Source organism: Carcharodon carcharias, chromosome 8, assembly GCF_017639515.1.
Source record: "Carcharodon carcharias isolate sCarCar2 chromosome 8, sCarCar2.pri, whole genome shotgun sequence".
In the NCBI taxonomy this organism is placed as follows: domain Eukaryota; kingdom Metazoa; phylum Chordata; class Chondrichthyes; order Lamniformes; family Lamnidae; genus Carcharodon; species Carcharodon carcharias.
Genome location: NC_054474.1, coordinates 122,942,720 through 122,964,743, shown reverse-complemented (window position 1 = coordinate 122,964,743; position 22,024 = coordinate 122,942,720). Strand labels below are relative to the sequence as shown.

Sequence of the window (22,024 nt, the reverse complement as noted above, 5' to 3'; positions counted from 1 at the left end):
GTGCACCAAATGTAGTGTCAGGGTTAGGAGAGTTAAGAAGATGTAACTCTGGTTACAAAATAAATAAACCAAATTAACAAATCAAGGGACAAAGTAAAAGCAGCCCCTTAAAGAGAAACTGTAATAATAAAGACAAAATTCAAAGGAAACTTACCAACATTAAACCAAAATGTGATTAAAGGGGTTGATAAAGCACCCTAGCCCCTGTGGTGCCCACTGGGCACAGAAGGCCTCGACAGTGCCAGCAGACACCGCGTGCTCCCTCTCCAGGGACACCCGGCCGTGAACGTAGCTGTTGAAGAGGGACAAACAATCGGGCGGGACTCCCCCATCGATCGCCCGCTGCCTGGACCTGTTAATAGCCAACTTGGCCAGGCCCAGGAGCAGGTTCACGAGGAGGTCCTCCTCCTTCCCGACCCCCTTCCGCACCGGGTGTCCATAGATCAGGAGCATGGGACTGAAGTGCAAACAAAACAGTAATAAAAGGCTCTTTAAATAACTGAAATGGGAGTGCAGCCTACAACACCCTATATAAATGTGGTCCACAAGGCCTCTAAAGATGCAAGCGTCTTGGGAGTCAGTGAAGAAAAAGTAATTCTTTCGAGTACAAACACGTTTCCATCTGTTCCTATTCAGATGAAGTTACATTGTTTCATAGTTTGCCATTGTGATATTTGAACTCTTGATCTTGGGGTTACAAGCCCAGTACCATAACCACTTGGCACAGCCTGGGCACGGGTGTTAATCACTTGTACTTAATGATCACTATTGTAAATAAACTCCCTAGAATGTCTCCTTGCCTATGGCTCCTTGTTATAATGAGCAGAATTCATGTCATTCAGATGTGAAACCTTGGTTCCTGTGCAAGATAAAGGCAGGTGTCTCAGTCCAGGGCCTCTTCCCTGTGTTTTGTGTAGTCTTCAGACCAAAGTGATAGTCCAGTCTCACACTCACTGGACACATTACTGATGCCTGCACCTTGACGGTACTTGTCATTGCTGCCAGAATGTCATGGGCAGGCATCACAGAGTTCCGTCACTCTCTCTGTGTGCTCTCAGCACCTTTGAGGTGGGGCTGGCACCCATCTTGTCAGCATCAGTGACCGGTGACGCTGTGCTCCTGAAAGGCTCAGGTGCTGAAGGCTGACAAAGGATCAGGTACATTTAAATTTTCATGGCTGCATCTCTATAATATGACCCTGTTCACAGAGCACAAGCGAGCTACCCTCAGCCAGACTGGAGTTAAACATTCATAGATGCCATGTGAGGACCTATGGGGTCTCCTCACTGCATGTTGTCATCATCCTCCACAAATCTAGCAGCTACAAGTGCCTCCCAAGCTCCCAAACTGGCTAGTGCAAGGGCCTCATTGCCATTATCCTCTCCTTTGAGGACCTCCTCATCCTTATCCCCATTGACGTCCTCCTCATCAGAGGAGATGTGTGGCCCCTCCATCATCTCCTCAGGCAGCTCCTCTCCTTGTTTCAGAGCCAGGTTGTAAAGATCGCAGCAAGTAATGACGATGTGTGACCCCCTCTATGGACTGTAGGGCTCCACCAGACTGGTACAAGAACTGGAACTTTTTTTATCCCTATTTTTTTCTCTTTTTTCCCAACTACTGCACCCTCCCCCTACCCCGCCATCTGTCACTTGTTCCATGTTGTTCTTTCACAGAGTGCTTACCTTGTTCTGCTATTACCACATTCTGCTTTCTTACCTTTATGTCACTATCAGCATCTTCTTTAGCCCCTTACCACTACCATTAACACTCCCTTTGTCCTGTTGTTTATGACACCTTTGTCAATCTCTCCTTTGCCTCCACCTATCACTGACCTTCTATCCAGCTTCACCTGCTCCACCCCCCTTAAACAGTATAAATTTCATCACATTTCTACTTCACTTTAGCTCTGAAGAAGAGTCACACGGACACGAAACATTAACTCTGTTTCTCTCTCCACAGCTGCTGCCAGACCTGCTGAGTTTTTCCAGCATTTTCTATTTTCATTACACCGGAGTCTCATTTTCAATATGCTGATGGTTTGCTCCACTAAGGTGCGAGCTGCAGCATGAGCCTCATTATACTGTCGCTCTGCTGCAGTCTGAGGCCGCCGCATGGGTGTCATCAGCCATGGCCTCTGTGGGTAGCCCTTGTCCCCGAGGAGCTAATCCTGCAGCCTCTGTGTACCCTGGAAGATGTCAGGGACACTCCCTGGGAACCTTGCGCAGACCTGCAGGATATGTTTGCTGTGGTCACAGACTGGCACATTCAGTAATTGGAAGTCCTTGTGGTTGACATAGTTGACTGCCTGCTGTGACGGAGATCTGAGCACCATGTCAGTGCAGTCGAAGGCACCCTGCACTTGTGGGAAACCCGAGTTCTTGGTAAATCCAATCGCTCTTGCATCCTGGTTCTCCTGGTCCCGGGTGAAATGCACAAAATGTCACAGAATCACAGAATCACAGTGCAGAAGAGGCCCTTCGGCCCAACAAGTCTGCACCGACATGTGAGAAACACCTGACCTACCTACCTAATCCCATTTACCAGCACTTGGCCCATAGCCTTGAATGTTATAACAAGCCAAGTACTCATCCAGGTACTTTTTAATCGATGTGAGGCAACCCGCCTTCACCACCCTCCCAGGCAACACGTTCCAGACCGTCACCACCCTCTGGGTAAAAAAGTTTTTCCTCACATCCCCCCTAAACCTCCTGCCCCTCACCTTGAACTTATGCCCGCTTGTGACTGACCCTTCAACTAAGGGGAACAGCTGCTCCCTATCCACCCTGTCCATGCTCCTCATAATCTTGTACACCACGATCAGGTCACCCCTCAGTCTTCTCTGCTCCAATGAAAACAATTCAAGACTATCCAACCTCTATGCATAACTTAAATGTTTCATCCCAGGCAACATCCTGGTAAATCTTCTCTGCACCCCCTCCAGTGCAATCACATCCTTCCTACAATGTGGCAACCAGAACTGCACACAGTACTCCAGCTGTGGCCTCACCAAGGTTCTATACAACTCCAACATGACCTCCCTACTTTTGTAATCTATTCCTTGATTGATGAAGGCAAGTGTCCCATATGCCTTTTTCACCATCCCACTAACATGCCCCTCTGCCTTAAGAGATCTATGGAGTAATAGGGGACCCAGCACAGATCCCTGTGGTACACCACTGGACACTGGCTTCTAGTCACTAAGGCATCCTTCTGTCATCACCCTCTGTCTCCTACAACTAAGCCAATTTTGAATCCACCTTATCAACTACCCAGTATTCCATGTGCATATGCCTTCTTTATAAGTCTCCCACGTGGGACCTTGTCAAAGGCTTTGCTGAAATCCATATAAACTACATCAACTGCACTACCCTCATCTACACACCTGGTCACCTCCTCAAAAAATTCAATCAAATTTGTTAGGCATGACCTCCTCTGACAAAGCCATGCTGACTATCCCTGATGAAACCTTTCCTCTCCAAGTGGAGATAGATTCTCTCCTTCAGAATTTTCCCCAATAGTTTCCCTACCACTGACGTGTGACTCACTGGCCTGTAGTTCCGTGGGTTAGCTTGGTATTATAAGAAATTCTCTTGGTTAAGTCTGAAGGCCCCTTAACATATGTCGGAGAGTGCTGGCCACCACTTGGATGGTCAGAGTTTAGTGTGCTGCGTGGCTTCCTGGGACTCCATCCACCTCTGCCCCACTCTAACTACCGATTGATGGCAGCTTTGCCCATTGGACTGCATGCTGTGCCCTCAGCTCAGGTGCAGGCATTCTCCTCACCCACACTGCAAGGCTGCACTGTTAGCCTGAACCATGGGGAACACTGGTCCAAACCGGGATGCTGACATTGCAAGGGGCTGTGAGCGCCTCCACCAGTGACTGCTCCATGGCCAGCGTTAGCAAGATTGCACAATGTGCCCAGTCGTCCAATTGTTCTCCAGTCCACTAAAACACCCATTAGTTTGCAATCTGTGCCTGAGGGATGAAAAGATCTGAAGCACTTGGTGGCATTTTCATGTCTCAGCATTGCTTGCGTGGGCAGATAAACTAGAAATCCGACTCTACACATGTCAATATGGCTGCGCCTGAACTGTCTCAGCTGCAGAGTGATGGTTGCTTTATACAGGGTTTCCCTAATGTGTGGCCCCTTCCCTCCTCCCTCCCTCCTCCCACACATGCTTGTGCACCACCATCAACCGCAGTGCAACCCTTGTCCGTCTCCCTTACTCTACACCTCACCTCAGCCATAGGACAGCCCTTGACCCGACACTGCACTGTCAACCAGCTGGAAAAAGCAACTTGCTTGTTCAATCACCTGAAAGCGCGGCACCTCAACATTGAAGTCCAGGCAACCCTCGTGAGCACTGCGCAATGTTACTGTGTGCTCACCTCCAAGCTCTCCTTGAAGAGCAGCTCACCAAGTCCACGCCTTATAGATGCTCGCTGACATGCTCGGACGATCCAGCGTGGGGGGGATTATTCCGGTGAGCTGGGCTTATAATAATATGCAGGTTATTCAAGTTAGGTTCCCAATGTCTAGCAGAAGAAAACATGGCCTGCTAGTGGCGGGCGGAGTGCATAATTACAAACTGATTTCATGATGTCACGAAACCGATTTTTGGCCTTCTCGCCTTATTGTCCACTTACGCTGCCAAAGGGGCTAGCGGGCACAGAAAATTCCGTCCAGAGTTGGCTGAGCTGGATTGGGAAATTAGGGTACAAAGTAGTGAAACAATGGCAAACCTTTAAGGAGATATTTCATAACTCTCAGCAAAATATATATCCCATTGAGAAAGAAAGACTCTGGGAGAAATGTGCAGCATCCGTGGCTAACTCAGAAGATTAAGAAAAGAATCAAGTTGAAAGGAAAAGTGTACCATGCTGCAAAGATTAGTGGTAGGCCAGAAGATTGGGAACACTTTAGAAACCAGCAAAGGATAAGTGACTAAATAATGAGGGAGAAATTGGAGTATGAGAGAAAACTAGCAAGAAATATAAAAACAGACAGTAAAAGCTTCTACAAGTATATAAAAAGGAGAAGAGTAGCTAAAGGGAGCATTGGCCCCTTAGAGGGTGAGACTAGGGAATTATTAATGGGCAAAAAAGGAAATGACAGAGACTTTGAACAATTATTTTGTATCTATCGTCAGAGTAGAAGTCAAAAAAAGCATTCCAAGAATAGTAGAAAAGCAGGGGGCAAAAGGAAGAGTGGAACTTTAAGTAGTCACAATCACTAGAGAAAAAGTACTTGGAAAACTAATGGGGTTAAAAGCTGACAAGTTCCCTGGGCCTGATGGCCTGCATCCTGGGGTCTTAAAGGAAGTGACTGAAGAGATAGTAAATGCATTCTTTCAAAATTCCCTAGACTCTGGAAAGGTCCCAATGGATTGGGGTGGATTCGGAGCAGTGGTGGTGTGAGTGGTTGCATCCTGCTGGAACCCCACAGTTTTCCAGTGGTAGACAGCAGACTCTTATCCACAAGTCCAGGCATGTTTGAGAAGGAAACAATGCCTTCCCTTTGCCCCATCCCTCAGCTCCATCCCCTCCTTCCGCCCCACTATACCCACCTCAGCCCCGGCCCCTCCTTCCACCCCACTACCCCGACCTCAGCCCCATCCCCTCCTTCTGCCCCACTCCCCTCACCTCAGCCCCATCCCCTCCTTCTACCCCACTCCCCTCACCTCAGCCCCGTCCCCTCCTTCCACCCCACTACCCCGACCTCAGCCCCATCCCCTCCTTCCGCCCCACTACCCCGACCTCAGCCCCATCCCCTCCTTCCACCCCACTATACCCACCTCAGCCCCATCCCCTCCTTCTACCCCACTCCCCTCACCTCAGCCCCGTCCCCTCCTTCCACCCCACTATACCCACCTCAGCCCCGTCCCCTCCTTCCACCCCACTACCCCGACCTCAGCCCCATCCCCTCCTTCCACTCCACTACCCCGACCTCAGCCCCATCCCCTCCTTCCACTCCACTACCCCGACCTCAGCCCCATCCCCTCCTTCCGCCCCACTCCCCTCACCTCAGCCCCGTCCCCTCCTTCCACCCCACTCCCCTCACCTCAGCCCCATCCCCTCCTTCCGCCCCACTCCCCTCACCTCAGCCCCGTCCCCTCCTTCCACCCCACTACCCCGACCTCAGCCCCATCCCCTCCTTCCGCCCCACTCCCCTCACCTCAGCCCCGTCCCCTCCTTCCACCCCACTCCCCTCACCTCAGCCCCGTCCCCTCCTTCCACCCCACTCCCCTCACCTCAGCCCCGTCCCCTCCTTCCACCCCACTACCCCGACCTCAGCCCCGTCCCCTCCTTCCGCCCCATCTCTCTCTCTGGCCCCACCCCCACCCTCAAGCCCCTCCACCTCTCTCCGCCCCATTCCCCCCACACTCAGCCCCATCCCCTCCTTCCACCCCATCCACATTCCCCTTGGCCCCATCCCCTCCCTCGGTTCCATCCTCCCCCCTCTTCCCCCCCATCATACCTGATCACCCCCACCCCCACCCCTCTGGCCCCATTCCCCCCCGCCTTCGGTCCCATCCCCCCCTTGGCCTCATCCCCATCCCTTCCCTTAGCCACATCCCCTCCTTGGCCCATTCCCCTCTGTCAGCCAGACCCACCCCCCAGCTCAGCTCTCCTGACCTTGCCGTGTCACCTCAGCCTTTCCACTTTTTGCCCCCAGACCCCACCATCCCCAGGGTCATTGGGTCTCTTGTCTGCCAGGTTTATACCCTAAGAGCAGTTAGACGGCTCTGTGTGTCTACCTCTCAGTCCGGTGTGGCTTGAATTGGAGGGGCTGTGGTGGTGGGCTGGGAGCTCAGTGCTCCATGAGTGTGGTAAAGCCTGCTGAGAGCCAACATAGGGTGTGTCCAGTAAATCCCCCCATCCCCTCATCACCACATAATCTCTACCCTCAAGATACTGGTTTGAATCAAACTGCAAGGGGAAAGGAATTTCAAAACTTTTTAAAATGGGAAAGAACCAGACAAATGCAGGAACATTGGAACCTTTCCCTTTATTCTTAGTGTACAGTAACCAATGACAAATCTGTGGTCATGCTCATTTCTCCATTACAGAAGAGGTAAAAATATTACAGATATAGCAGGAAGAAGCATTCAGTACCAGGAATGTTAATACTTGCTGCAGCATTACTCACTCACAATCACATAAAATATTAAAGTACATAGTATATAGGTTACAAAATTAAAATAAATATATCTCTCGCCCAATTGGGGCAATTAGCTTTATTGTACAGCAGAGCAGGCCTCTGTGGGAAGGCCTGAGGGCCAGGCATGTCACACTTCGCAGAGAGCACAGAATTAATGGGCTGAGGAAGGAGGCTGGCAAGATTCCTGATTTCACATGGCGGGATCACAGTTTGTTAAACATGGTCCTGTCAATTACCAAATCCAGAAAAGATGCTGGTCCAGATGGCATTTGGCCAAAATCCTGTAAAGTACTGGTACCCAAAGTGAAGGGATGGCCGACCACCTTCTCCTTGGAGCTGCTGGCAAACTGGAAAATTCCATCCATCTGCAGGGAGGCTCAAATGCTGCTCTCCTTAAGAAGGTGAGAAATTGCAAGGCCTCCAGATACTGCCCGATCTCTTTACACTTGTTACAAAGTGTTTGGGAGGTCAGTACATCACAGGCAATCCCCATCCTCAAAACCAAGAGTCGCCAAAGGGCAAGAGGGTTTCTGGGGCAGCCGGAGCTGCTGTGATTAAGTGCTAGCATCAACAATGTACACTAAATCAGGGAGCAACAACACAAGACTGCTATGGCCTTCGAATGGCCAGAGAGCAGCACATGACACAGTATGGAGCTTTTCAATCTCCCCACCAATTGACCTTGCAGGACAATGACCCATTTGTACAGCTCCATGAGGAGGCCTGGATGGTGCATAAACACCAACATGGCTTGACTGGGCTGAATGGTCTGGTTGTCTGATGGCCTTTTTCTGTGCCTTACATCCTATGTAATCTTATGTAATTCATGTTTAGCAACTGATTCTTCAGTGTCTACACTGACACTCAGGGGAGAAAATATACAACACTGAACACACTAACCCCATCCGCACCATTACAGCATCCGCACCGTTACAGCGTCCGCACCGTTACAGTATCCGCACCGTTACAGTATCCACACCGTTACAGTGTCTGCACCCTTACAGTATCCACACCGTTACAGTGTCCACACCGTTACAGTATCCGCACCGTTAAAGTATCCGCACCATTACAGTATCCACACCGTTACAGTGTCTGCACCGTTACAGTATCCGCACCGTTACAGTGTCTACACCGTTACAGTATCCGCACCATTACAGTGTCTGCGCCGTTATAGTATCCGCACCGTTACAGTATTTGCACCGTTACAGCGTCCGCACCGTTACAGTATCCGCACCGTTACAGTATCCGCACCGTTACAGTATCCACACCGTTACAGTATCCACACCATTACAGTGTCTGCACCCTTACAGTATCCACACCGTTACAGTGTCCACACCGTTACAGTATCCGCACCGTTACAGTATCCGCACCATTACAGTATCCACACCGTTACAGTGTCTGCACCGTTACAGTATCCGCACCGTTACAGTGTCTACACCGTTACAGTATCCGCACCATTACAGTGTCTGCGCCGTTATAGTATCCGCACCGTTACAATATTTGCACCGTTACAGTGTCCGCACCATTACAGTATTCACACCGTTACAGTGTCCGCACCGTTACAGTATCCGCATCGTTACAGTGTCTGCACCGTTACAGTGGCTGCACTGTTACAGTGTCCACACCGTTACAGTATTCGCATCGTTACAGTGTCTGCACTGATAAACTGGCAGCTTAGGCCTGAATTTGATTTGTTTCTCATCACTATCATGTAAAAGCAGTCATTGCTTGTAACTGGTGGCTGTTGGGGCAGTGGGTGTGAGCGCAGGTGGTGGGGGGTGTGAGTGCAGTAGGCGGGGGGGTGTGAGTGTAGTGGGCGGGGGGTGTGGGGTGTGTGCATGCAGTGGGCGGGGGGTGTGGGGGGTGTGCGTGCAGAGGGTGGGAGTGGATGTGAGCGCAGGGGGTGGGGGAGTTGGGGGTGTGAGTGCAGGGGACAGGGAGTGGGGGGTGTGAGTGCAGTGGGCGGGGGGTGTGGGGGGTGTGCATGCAGTGGGCGGGGGGGTGTGAGTGCAGGGGTTGGGGGTGTGAGTGCAGGGGACAGGGAGTGGGGGGTGTGCGTGCAGTGGGCGGGTTGTGAGTGCAGGGGGCGGGGGGCTGTGAGTGCAGGGGGCGGGGGAGTGGGTGGTGTGCTTGTAGTGGGCGGGCGGGTTGTGAGGGCAGGGGGCGGGGGGGATGTGAGCACAGGGGGTGGGGGGGTGGGGAGTGTGTGTGCAGTGGGCGACGGGTGGGGGGTGTGAGTGCAGGGGGCGGGGGAGTGGGTGGTGTGCTTGTAGTGGGCGGGCGGGTTGTGAGGGCAGGGGGCGGGGGGGATGTGAGCACAGGGGGTGGGGGGGTGGGGAGTGTGTGTGCAGTGGGCGACGGGTGGGGGGTGTGAGTGCAGGGGGCGGGGGGGGTGGGGGGTGTGAGTGCAGGGGACAGGGAGTGAGGGGTGTGAGCACAGGGGGCGGGGGGGTGGTGTTTGTGAATGCAGAGGGTGGGGGGTGTGAGTGCAGGGGGCGGGGGGGTGGGGGGTGTGAGTGCAGGGGGCGTGGGGTGGGGGTGTGAGTGCAGAGGGTGGGAGGTGTGAGTGCAGGGGGCAGGGGGGTGTGAGCACAGGGGGCGGGGGGGTGGGGAGTGTGCGTGCAGTGGGTGGAGGTGTGAGTGCAGGGGGCGGGGGGATGGGGGGTGTGAGTGCAAATGGTGGGGGGTGTGAGTGCAGGGGGCCGGGGGGGTGGGGGGTGTGAGTTCAAGGGGTGGGGGGGGGGGTGTGAGTGCATGGGGTGGGGGTCTGGGGGGTGTGCGTGCAGATGGTGGGGGGGTGAGGTGTGTGCGAGCAGAGGGTGGGGGTGGTGTGAGTGCAGAGGGTGGGGGTGTGGGGGGTGTGAGGGAAGAGGGTGGGGAGGTGGGGGGATGTGAGCACAGGGGGCGGGGGGTGGGGGGTGAGAATGCAGAGGGTGGGGGGGGGTGTGAGTGCAGTGGGCGGGGGTGTGGGGGGTGTGAGTGCAGAGGGTGGGGGGGTGTGAGTGCACGGGGCGGGGGGGGTGTGAGTGCACGGGGCGGGGGGGTGTGAGTGCAGAGGGTGGGGGGGTGTGAGTGCACGGGGCAGGGGGGTGTGGTGAGTGCAGGGGGTTGGGGGGTGTGTGAGTGCAGAGGGTGGGGGGGTGTGAGTGCAGTGGGCGGGGGGGTGGGGGTGGGGGCTGTGAGTGCAGTGAGTGGGGGGGTTGTGAGTGCAGGTGGCGGGGGTGTGGGGGGTGTGAGTGCAGTGGGTGGGGATGGGGGTTGTGAGTGCAGGTGGCGGGGGGGTGGGGGGTATGAGTGCAGGGGGTGGGGGGTGGGGGGTGTGCGTGCAGAGTGTGGGGGTGGGGGGGTGTGAGTGCAGGGGGCGGGCTGGTTGAATGTTGAATACTCCTCCCATGAAACTTGCTTCCTACTCATTGTGCCAGTGAGAGCTCAGGATGATTTTGATGTGGGGTGGAGGGCGAGCTGCCTGGCCTTGATGATGCTGCCATTGGGATGATGAGGTGGAGAGATCCAGCAAGGTACAGGCTGCTGAGGGCCTGAGCCTGGATGGTAAAGGTGAGAGTCTGTAAAGGCTCAGCAGGGACAGGGCCAACAGAAAAGATTTTATTTCAGTTGGATTCAGTGCTTTTAACTCCTTTAGGTATTGTTCATTACACTGTACCGAGGGCCTGCACACGCTGACTGCCTCCTGAGTAGACCTGGATATTAGGAAGAAGTGAGATCTTTAATTCAGATTACAGGCCTTTACACTCCGAACTACAGTGGAATTTGCATCCTATGCAAAGGCGCCTCAACACTTCTCCCATTCTCTTTTCACAGAGGAATTAATAGAAACAAACAGCACGGTCATTATCAGATTCTCAGAATGAGCGTACAGATTAGAAAAATTAATCAACACGAGCTCAATGATGGGGGAATCTCTATCGCACTGACCCAGTGACTGACTCAGTACACACCAGACCTGATGTTTTAAAAAGAGTGTCTGATAGGATGTTATGTCTAACATCAGGTTGTAAGGCTGTAACTGACTGTACTGACTCACTGAACTATGGGCAACGTGACACCTGACTGACCACTACTGTCCATGACAGAACCAACTCGATGTGGATGCTATGATACAGGACTGACCGCAGTGGTGAAGGACATCTCCAGTGAGGGAGTGCCCAGAGTGAGCTGTTACCAAGAGTGAGGGGCTATCCAGAGTGAAGGAGTGTCCAGAGTGAGGGCCTGCCCAGAGTGAGGGGCTGTCCAGAGTGGGGGGCTACCCAGAGAGAGGGGCTGTCCAGAGTGAGAGCCTGCATAGGGTGAAGAAGTGCCCACAGTGAGGGCCTGGTCATTGTGAGGGAGTGCCCAGAGTGAGGGCCTGGTCATTGTGAGGGTGTGTCCAAAGTGAGGGAGTGTCCAGGGTGAGGGAGTGCCCAGGGTGAGAGAGTGTCCAGGGTGAGGGAGCGCCCAGAGGGAGAGTGTACCCAGGGTGAGAGAGTACCCAGGGTGAGGGAGTGCCCAGGGTGAGAGAGTGCCCAGGGTGAGGGAGTGCCCAGGGTGAGGGAGTGTCCAGGGTGAGAGAGTGCCCAGGGTGAGAGAGTGCCCAGGGTGAGAGAGTGTCCAGGATGAGGGAGTGTCCAGGGTGAGAGAGTGCCCAGGGTGAGAGAGTGCCCAGGGTGAGGGAGTGTCCAGGGTAAGAGAGTGCCCAGGGTGAGGGAGTGCCCAGGGTGAGGGAGTGTCCAGGGTGAGAGAGTGCCCAGGGTGAGAGAGTGCCCAGGGTGAGAGAGTGCCCAGGATGAGGGAGTGTCCAGGGTAAGAGAGTGCCCAGGGTGAGGGAGTGCCCAGGGTGAGGGAGTGTCCAGGATGAGGGAGTGTCCAGGGTAAGAGAGTGCCCAGGGTGAGGGAATGCCCAGGGTGAGAGAGTGCCCAGGGTGAGGGAGTGCCCAGGGTGAGGGAGTGCCCAGGATGAGGGAGTGTCCGGGGTGAGGGAGTGTCCAGGGTGAGAGAGTGCCCAGGGTGAGGGAGTGTCCAGGGTGAGAGAGTGCCCAGGGTGAGGGAGTGTCCAGGGTGAGAGAGTGCCCAGGGTGAGGGAGCACCCAGGGTGAGAGCCTGGCTGTTGTGAGGGAGTGCCCAGGGTGAGAGTGTGCCCAGGGTGATGGAATGCCCAGGGTGAGGAAGCGCCCATTGTGAGGGTCTGCCCATGGTGAGGGAGAACCCAGAGTGAGGGAGTGTCCAGAGTGAGAGAATTTATGGGGCCATGTCTTGCTGGCTGACACTAGCACTCACTTGCATTTTCCTTTTTAAATGGTGACTTCAACATTGCACAAGAAATATTCAACTGGACAGAAACTAAACAGGAAATGAAGTCTCCTGGATGGTGGACCTCTCCACTCCCTGCACCGCAACCCCCACCCCCACCCCCCACCCCTGCCACCACCTCCCTGGTTCAACACTTCACCTGATGAGTTGGTCAATCACACTGGTGAAGACAGATACTCGGGTCACCAGTGAATAGCATACTGTTTCTGGACATTTGTTGATTAGCTCTGCTGCTCCTGAATTATTAGTGAAGGTGGTGACCCCGTGATGTGAGGTGTGTCATTCAGTGAACCCAGCCAAACCTCATGTTGTTGTTGGCTTGGTGCATAATGCGAGAATCTGAGCACAACCACTCAATGCAACAAGTTTACTTTGGAGCCAACGTACTTGCAGCCATGAACAGAGTACTGGTGTTTCCCCACAGAGTAATAGTTCAGCTCCCTGGACAGCTCATCCAGCTGGCCATTGTCTGGGTAGAAACCTTCTCTCATCATCTGTTCGAGGAAGCAGTTCTCTATGTGGGTCCTCTCTAGTAAGGTGAATGGCACAATATCTGCATGCTTCCAGATTGGGTGCGAATGGGTCAACAAGGATTGGACAATGAAAAGAAGCTCTTCTGATTTTGCTGTCTGCCTCATCATACCACTGGAGGCATTCTGGAGAACAAACTTTGTTATCTCCCCCTGTCCATAGCTGCTGATCAAGACGTACACGGCATTCAGAAACTCATTGGGTTGGTTGGGGTGAAAGTAGCTCTGGAGGAAGTCCAGCAGGGCTGGTTGCATGAACTCCACCTCATCGAAGATGAGCAGCGGGATCTTCTCCTCCGCCTCTGCCCTACTGACTGTGTCAGTGATGTTCCCTGCCAGCTCCTGCAGGCAACTGGTGACGTTGTCCTCTCCTGGGCAGTGGTGCAGCACAAAATACTGGTAAACCAGATGGTCACTGAGCACTGAGCGGAAATGCTTGGCGAGCAGTCTCCCGACCAGGCTCTTGCCAACGCCGATTGGGCCATTGAGGGATAGGACCAGCGGCTTATTGTGAATGTGGGTGGCCAGATAGTCATTTAGTAAATCCATCAGACTGTCGATAGCAACCAATTGCCCAAAAACCTCTCTCTTGAGCATTTTCTCCAGCCCTGTCAAGTCATATTTTAGCACATTATCATCCAGGTTCTCAATAGCGTTGTATATCTGAAAGAAAACAATAAGACTTAGGAGGAAGAGGCAGTTTTTGGCCTTGCTTTTCTTCTCCTCGGGCAAGTATCTCTTGGTGTCACTTGGGTACAGCACTTTGCGCCGTTTACTGGAGCGTCGTTTCTTCATTGTTTTCACGGGGACTTTCTCGAAGGTGAAGTATTCAGCTGTCTTAGTTCTGTATTTGGAGGTACGCTCTGAGGGCTCCTGCCCCTTGGAGGATGGATACCGGCCAGTCCCCCTGCTCCCTGGTCCCTCCGCACCTGTAGGCTCACTGTGCTCCGTGCTAATATGCCTCCTTTTCATAATGAGGTACTTGTGGCGAATGCGATGGGCTGCTCTCAGCGGAGATGTAACCGTGGAGATCTGTTGCCTAGCAACGGGCAAGGCTTTGCGCACTGGCTCCATTGGGGGTCTTGTTACCTCCTTCAATGTCTCCTGACCCTCTCAACTCAGGAACTGCTGGACCTACAACAACAACAACAACAATGTGCATTGATATAGTGCCTTTAACGTAGTAAAAATGTCTTGAACACTTCACAGGAAAAGGTGACGCTGAGCCACATAAGGAGATAGTGCGGCATTGACTGAAAATTTGGTCAAATAGGTAGATTTAAGAAGAATTTTAAATGAGCAGAGGACTTTAGGGAGGGAATTCCAAAGCTTAGGGCTTCGGCAGGTGAAGGCATGGCCAACAACGGTGGAGGTGATATTCAGATGTGCACAAAAAGCAAGAAATGGAGGAAGGCAAAGGAAAGAGATGCTGCATTCATTAAGCTGGACTGCAACAAAGATACATCAAAACCCATGAGCCTGTCAACCCATGTGCTCTGAGAAAAGGCCATTTTATGTCCAGCCTGCAATCCACTCTCCAGTTTGTCCTCTTACAGCCACTATTCATTCCTTTCTGCTGAGGAAAGGTTCTAGAAAGTTCATCCCCCTCTCCTTCCTGCCAAAGGCAGAAACAGGGCAGGCACTGCTGGCAAGCTGTTTGCTGTCGACACAATATCAGGAAGTCCTGTTCACAAAAGCTGTTTCTGCTCCACAGTGAGATTCCCCTCCCCCCTCCCTCCCACACACACTCAGTACGCACAGAGAGAGAGAGAGAGAGAGAAGTTACAGGCCATTCCAACTAGTCAAAGCCTAAAGAAGGTTCTGTTGGAGACTGGGTCCTCACCAGGCCAGGGTCTCCACAAACAAGAGGCGAGACTGAAAACATCAGGACACAGATCAACAGCTTAATGTGCGGGGAACTCAGTACATCTCCTGACCCGGGAGCTGCTGCACTGTGCAGGCTGCCGTCCAGGGTGAGAGCAAGCAAGTGGCTTCAGTAATCTACTTCCTGAGGCTTCTGGAAACTTATGCTGACAGGCTCCCTGGGCCTACCCTAACATCCTGGATTTAACTAACTAACAGAAGAATCATAGCATTATGGATTGATAGCACCCAGAAGGAGGCCATTCAGTCAATCATGCCTGGGCCAGCTCTTTGAAAAAGTTATACAATTAGTCTCACTGCCCTGCTCTTTCCCTATAACCATGGATTGTTTTTCATTTTCATCAACTGATTCAATGCCCTCTGGACAGTTATTACCAAACCTGCTTCCATCATCCTGCCAGACAATGCTTTTAAAACATAGCAACTCACTGCACAAATAAAAATTCTCCTATAACCCTCTGGCTCTTTTGGAATTACTTTAAATCTAAGGTCCTCTGGTTACCAAACCTCCTCCCAGGGGAAACAATTTCTGCATTTTGAACACCTCGATTAAATTTCCAGTTTATCTTCTCTGTTTGAAATGAAATCATAAATCCGTTATCTCTCCAAATAATGCAAGTCCCACAGCCCTTAGAATGCTGTGTTCAGTTTTTAATTATTCTTTTAGGGAAATTGGGCTTTGCTGGTTGGGCCAGCATTTATTGCCCATCCCTTGTTGCCCTTTAGAAGGTGGTGGTGAGCTGCCTCCTTGAACCGCTGTAGTCCATGTGGTGCAGGTACACCCACAGTGCTGTTAGGGAGGGTTCCAGGATTTTGACCCAGCAACAGTGAAAGAACGGCGATATATTTCCAAGTCAGGATGGCAAGTGGCTTGGAGCGGAACTTCCAGGCAGTGGTGTTCCCATATATCTGCTGCCCTTGTCCTTCTAGATGGTAGAGGTCACGGGTTTGGATGGTGCTGTTGAGGAGCCTTGGTGAATTCCTGCAGTGCATCTTGTAGATGGTACACACTGCTGCCACTGTGCGTCGGTGGTGGAGGGAGTGAATGGTTGTGGATGTAATGCCAATCAAGCGGGCTGCTTTGTCCTGAACGGTGTCCAGCTTCTTGAGTGTTGTTGGGACTGCACTCATCCAGGCAATGGGGAGTATTCCATCACACTCCTAACCTGTGCATTGTAGATGGTGGACAGGCTTTGGAGAGTCAGGAGATGAGTTACTCATTGCAGGATTTCTAGCCTCTGACCTGCTCTTGTAGCCACAGTATTTAAATGGCTCATCCAGTTCAGTTTCTGGTCCATGATAACCCCCAGGATGTTGATAGTGGGGGATTCAGTGATGGTAATGCCATTGAACATCAAGAGGCAATGGTTAGATTCTCTCTTGTTGGAAATGGTCATTGTCTGGCACTTGTGTGGTGCGAATGTTACTTGCCACTTGTCAGCCCAGGTCTGGTCTCCGTTTTACTAAAAAAGTACATATGAGGCACTGGAAAACATGCGATAAAGATTTCCAAAGCTAATACCGAACTGAGAGGTTGTAACTATTAGAAAAGACTGAATTGTTTGAGGCTCTTTTCCCTCGAAAAGTGAAGGCTGAGATATGGTGGGAAACTGAAGGAGTTGGATGTCGAGATGTGGGATTGCAGGATTGCTCAAAACTATGGGTTATCAAGACAAGACAAGACAAGCACTATTAAATCCACCAGGGAACTCAGCAGAAACATCTTTGCTGAGTGAGTGGTTAGAATGTGGAACTCGCTACCATATGGAGTGATGGAGGCCATTAGAATAATTGTATTTAAGAGGATGATAAGTACATGAGGGGGAAAGGAACAGAAGGATATGCTGATAGAGTGAGATGAAGTAGGGAAGTGGGCTTTGCTGGCTGGGCCACCATTTACTGCCCATCCCTGCCTTCTTGAACTGCTGCAGTCCATGTGATGTAGCTACACCCACAGTGCTCTTAGGGAGGGAATTCCAGGATTTTGACCCAGCTACAGTGAAGGAATGGCGATATATTTCCAAGTCAGCATGGTGAGTGACTTGGAGGGGAACTTCCAGGTGGTGGTGTTCCCATATATCTGCTGCCCTTGTCCTTTGAGGTGGTAGAGGTCATGGGTTTGGGAGTCTAACTGACAGTGTAAATGTATCGAGTGTGGGCTGTGCAATCTGTGCTGCAATAGGAGCTGAATGTTTCACAGTTGGCCAAGGAGCTAGAGGAACCAGGAGGCAGTGATTCCCCATCTGGGCTCCAGCTGTGTTCAGATGTGAAGGCCAGGATATCCACATTGTACCATAGAGATGGGGTCTTGAATAGGGGTGGAATCTGGCACAAAGCAGGCAGCCCATCTGTGGCTGTGATGTGGGTCTGTTCACACATGGAGACCAGTGGTTTCTCTCACAGACTGCAGCAATTGGAAGCCCACAAGACATTGGAATGTTTGACAGGACTATGAGATCCTTGACGGGAAGAGGAGTTCTCTTAACAGCGTTCAGCCCACAGGTCAACTCTGCAATGTCTGTGTGCTCTCCACTTGGCTCACTGTTCTGAGTCTGGACACTCCTATAACCTAACCAAATAGTTTTCCCAGCTTTCTACAGGTGGAGCCTTCACTGGTTTGGTCTAGTCTGTCAAATACAGTAGGTGCAGAATGTAGGTCATGGCTGTAACTCAGTGCATTGTGTAAAGGCTTAATTTCAAAAAGTTGTTGTGAATTGATTCACAAGATATTCTTGACTAGTTATTGTCTTTCAGGCTCCTGTCCCTAAGGGCTGCATAAACACCAGGCCTAAAGGTGTCCAGTACCAGATAGTGAACAAAGTCGCTAAAAGCTGGACTATCCGCCATAAAACGGGGTGAGGTAGCTGCCTGCTCCTGAAGAAGCCATAATGAATTCCAAAAACAAGTTCACTCCTAGCTGCATCCAGCCCACTGGGCACAGTCAGCTCAGGCATCGCCTCCAGGAAATTCCGGCAATAACACTGCTCCTCTCTTCTGAGCACAACTCCAACCCCCTCCCCCACCAACTGCACACAAAGAGAGCCCAGGGCTAATCATACCATCCCTCTCCCTTATCAGCTCCTGTGCTCACTGACTTACACTGGCTCCCGGTTAAGCAACACCTCAATTTTAAAATTCTCATCCTTGTTTTCAAATCCCTCCACAGCCTTGGCCCATCCCTATCACTGCAATCTCCTCCAGACCCTCAACCCTCTGAGATTGCTGTGCTGTTCCAATTCTGGCTTCTTGTGCATTCCTGCTTCCCTCACCCCACCACCAACAGATGTGCCTTCATCCATCTAGGTCCTATGCTCTGGAATTCTCTCCCTAAACCTCTCTACCTCTCATTCCAGCAGGAAGCCTTTCAGACCCTTCAGACTATTTCACCATTTAATTTGATCATGGCTGAACAGTACCTTAACTACATCTACCATGGTTCGGTAACTCTTAATACACGTAATATGCTTACCTAACAATTACCTCTCTCTTCCTCCTTGGGAGCCTCCTTGATTCTTTCCTCTTTGGCCACCTGCACTTCTTGGCGCGGTGTCAAGTCTTGTTTGCTAACGCTCTTGTGAAGCACTTGGGGTGTTGCACTACATTAAAGACGCAATATAAATGCAAGTTGTTGTTGTTAAATCTACTGTAATAGACAGGCTCCTCACCCCACGAGGAGATGTACGGAAGAATCTCCCTGTATAAAACATTCTAGCATTACATACAAAGGGCCAAAACCCTTCTATAAACCATCTGTTTATGGAACTTTCTATAAACCATCAGTCACTGCAGATTAACATAGCTCAACACCCATCAAGAATAAACTAAAGACTTTTTTTTATCTTCCTGTGTTTCCTGGTTGTAAATTAATCTCCATTTCGCTGCTGATAATCATTCACTTATGAAGAATAATGGTGTCCCTGGAGGCAACACTAATGAGACAGATCCTAAGCTACTAAGCACACGCACACACATGGAGTGAGGGCAGAAAATGCACAGAGCACACAGAGTGAGGGCAGGAAACATGTGCACACACACACATACACAGAAGCAGACACACATACTCACACACAGAAACACACGCACACAAACATGCACACACACACAGAAACAGACACACACAGAAACAGACACACAGAATGAGGGTAGAGATTAGGGGGTTACAGAGATTAGGGGTAGAGTTGTAAAATGGATCACATTCCTCACCATTTACAGATCAAACACCATTAGATACAAGTGCCACTCTGTTAGGTTTTCGAAGCTGTGTTTCAGATTAAGCAATGCGGGCAGGAAATCATATGGACTTTGGTGTGTTGGAAGTACACAACTCCTATTGAGTTGGAAGCCTGGGGTGCTAATAGAGGCGGAGCTCCATTGGCTGCTTGCAGTAATTGCTGGGAAACAGCTATGCTAACTGCTAACTCAGGCTATTAACCCCTTCAGAACTCGCTGCTGCTGCAGCAATGTTTGAATTTATACTCGGCAATGTTATTCAGAAGAAAGAGCAGCTGGTACAGCAGGAACAGCACCTGTTACTGACACACACACACAGTCAGATTGGATTTGGACTTGAATTGGGATCATTAATTTTTTGGACAATCGGTAATAAATGTTTCCTCACTGCCACAGGTCCGACTGGAAATCCAATTGCAAGTCCAGCTGGCTGTTTCTAACCATCTGTGGCAGCTGCACCATCTCCCAGTACACCTCACACATTTGGAGGTACTGCCTACCTGTCAACGTGGTAAATCGCCCTCAAGGTCAGAAGATGGGATCACAGCCCTCGGCTAGCACATTGACAGAAGTTTATAGAACAGAAGAAAAGTGCATCCAGCAGCACAATACTGCTAGCTCTACACACCCAACACAAACAGAAGTGCAGAGTCACCAGCATTTAACCACAGGTTCAGAAATAAAACCACTTCCCCTCCCCAAGTCCTCCCCCACTACAGCGTGAATACTGTACAATGTTGAGCTCATTGATTGGACCCAGCCTTTCATTAACTAGCAGTGCCCAGAGCTTCTGTACATAATAGGCTAAGCCCAGATATTCATTCATTGACATTTCGCCTCTGCACAATCAAATAGGAACCTGTATTGTAGAATCCATGCAGCCATATTGCATAGAGGCAGGCCATTCTGCCCATCATAAAGAGCCATCCAATTAGTTCCACTCCACCTTTTGAAATTCTCCTCAATGAAATGTGTCAGCCATCCCTAATTGCCCTTGAGGACAGTTAAGAGTCAATCACATTGCTGTGGGTCTGGAGTCACAGGTGGGTCAGACTAGGTAAGGATGGCAGATTTCCTTCCCTAAAGGGCACTGAACCAGATGGGTCATTCAAACATACGAATTAGGAGCTGGAGTAGGCCATTCGGCTCCTTGAGCCTGTGCTGGCACTCAATAAGATCATGGCTGATCTAATTGTGGCCTCAACTCCACTTTCTTGCCACCCCCAATAAGCTTTCACTCCTTTGGTAATCAAGAATCTATCTACCTCTGCCTTAAAAATATTCAACGGCCCTGGCTCCACCGCTCTCTGGCCAATAGAGTTCCACAGACTCACAAGCCACCGAGATGAAAAAATTCTCCTCAACTCTGTCTCAAATTGGAGACCTCTTATTTTTAAACTGTGTCCCTTAGTCTAGTTTCACCCACAAGGGGAAAGAAACATACTAACAGGGATTTTTTAATGGTTTTTGATGGTTTCATAGTCACCATTTCAGAATTACTAATTAATTCAATTTAAATTCCACCAGCTGCCATGTTGGGATTTGAACCCATGACCCAGAGGATTAACCTGGGCTTCTGTTTTATGACAGTGAGGGTAGAGATTAGGGGGTTACAGAGATTAGGGGTAGAGTGTAAAATGGATCACATTCCTCACCATTTACAGATCAAACACCATTAGATACAAGTGCCACTCTGTTAGGCTTTCGAAGCTGTGTTTCAGATTAAGCAATGCGGGCAGGAAATCATATGGACTTTGGTGTGTTGGAAGTACACAACTCCTATTGAGTTGGAAGCCTGGGGTGCTACTAGAGGTGGAGCTCCATTGGCTGCTTGCACTGCCTTCCCCAGGAAGCTATTTGATTTTCAAGTATTTACCAATTCCCATTTTGAAATTACTTTTGAATCTGTTCTCAATGCCTTCCAGATTATTAAACTGGATCAATTAACAGGTAGCCTTTCCAACAAAGGAACAGCTCACTCAGTTGACAGCTCTGTGCTGGAGTTTACACAACAGGTTCCAATGTTAGCCCAATTGGCCTATAGTCCCCTGAGTTCCCTGTTTTTCCCTCTCCCTCCTTTTCCAACAGCAGGGATTACATTTACTACTTCCCAATGCACTAGGACTGTTTCAGAATCTAGGCATTTCAGGAAGATCAAAACCAACACATTCACAGCTCCCTCTTTTAAAATTCTCAGATGTAGTCCATTGGGACCAGGGGGGTTGTCATCTTTCAGCCCCATTAATGTCCCCTGGATGTTTTCTTTATTAATATTAATTATGTCAGATTCCCTACTCTCATTAGAGCCTTGGGGTTGGATTTTCCCAGCTCCATGGAGAGGAGCCTTGAGTCTGGGGGGTGGGGTGGGGGGGGGGGTGGAGTGCGTGGGGTTGGTGGGGGATGTGCGTGGTGTTGGTGGGGGTGGGGTGGGGGGAGGTGCGTGGGTTTTGGGGGTGGTGTGGGTTAGGGGGGAGGTGCGTGGGGTTGGGAGGTGGTGTGGGTTAGGGGGGAGGTGCGTGGGGTTGGGAGGTGGTGTGGGGGGGAGGTGCGTGGGGTTGGGGGGGTGGGGTGGGGGGGAGGTGCGTGGGGTTGGGGGGGTGGGGTGGGGGGGAGGTGCGTGGGGTTGGGGGGTGGTGTGGGTTAGGGGGAGGTGCGTGGGGTTGAGGGGGTGGGGTGTGGGTGCCAGGGAAATAACGTGGAGTCACATGTGACAGCTTCCTAACAGTCTCCGGGGGTCTTTACCAGGGGCAGGCTAGGAACAGGGTCAGCTATCCATTCCACAGAGCTGGGCAGCCAATGAGTCCAATGTTATGATCCCAGCCAAGGTTACCCCAGGACAAGCCTGATCCCAGAGTGAAACCCAGCTTGATAGATCCTAACTTTTATTTTTGTTTTTTTAGATATGGGGAGA

The 22,024-nt window shown here is 51.1% G+C and overlaps 1 protein-coding gene across 9 annotated transcripts in view; it reads right to left on the bottom strand.

Moving 5' to 3' along the window:
* Positions 1-12,583: 12,583 nt before the first annotated feature.
* The window catches only part of tor4aa (torsin family 4, member Aa), a 188,526-nt gene continuing 179,085 nt past the window's right edge, over positions 12,584-22,024 (bottom strand). For 4 of the 9 annotated variants that reach the window (XM_041192799.1, XM_041192802.1, XM_041192800.1 and 1 more), the window contains exons 2-3: positions 18,353-18,479; positions 12,585-14,133 (exon numbers count right to left, since the gene is read on the bottom strand). In XM_041192799.1, coding sequence (XP_041048733.1) covers positions 12,823-14,073 — 1,251 coding nt within the window. In that variant the 5' untranslated portion in view covers positions 14,074-14,133; positions 18,353-18,479 and the 3' untranslated portion in view covers positions 12,585-12,822. Of the gene's footprint in view, positions 14,134-18,352; positions 18,480-19,086; positions 19,215-19,613; positions 19,745-22,024 lie in introns of those variants that run through there. The other 5 variants (XM_041192797.1, XM_041192798.1, XM_041192804.1 and 2 more) reach the window with 5 other exon arrangements.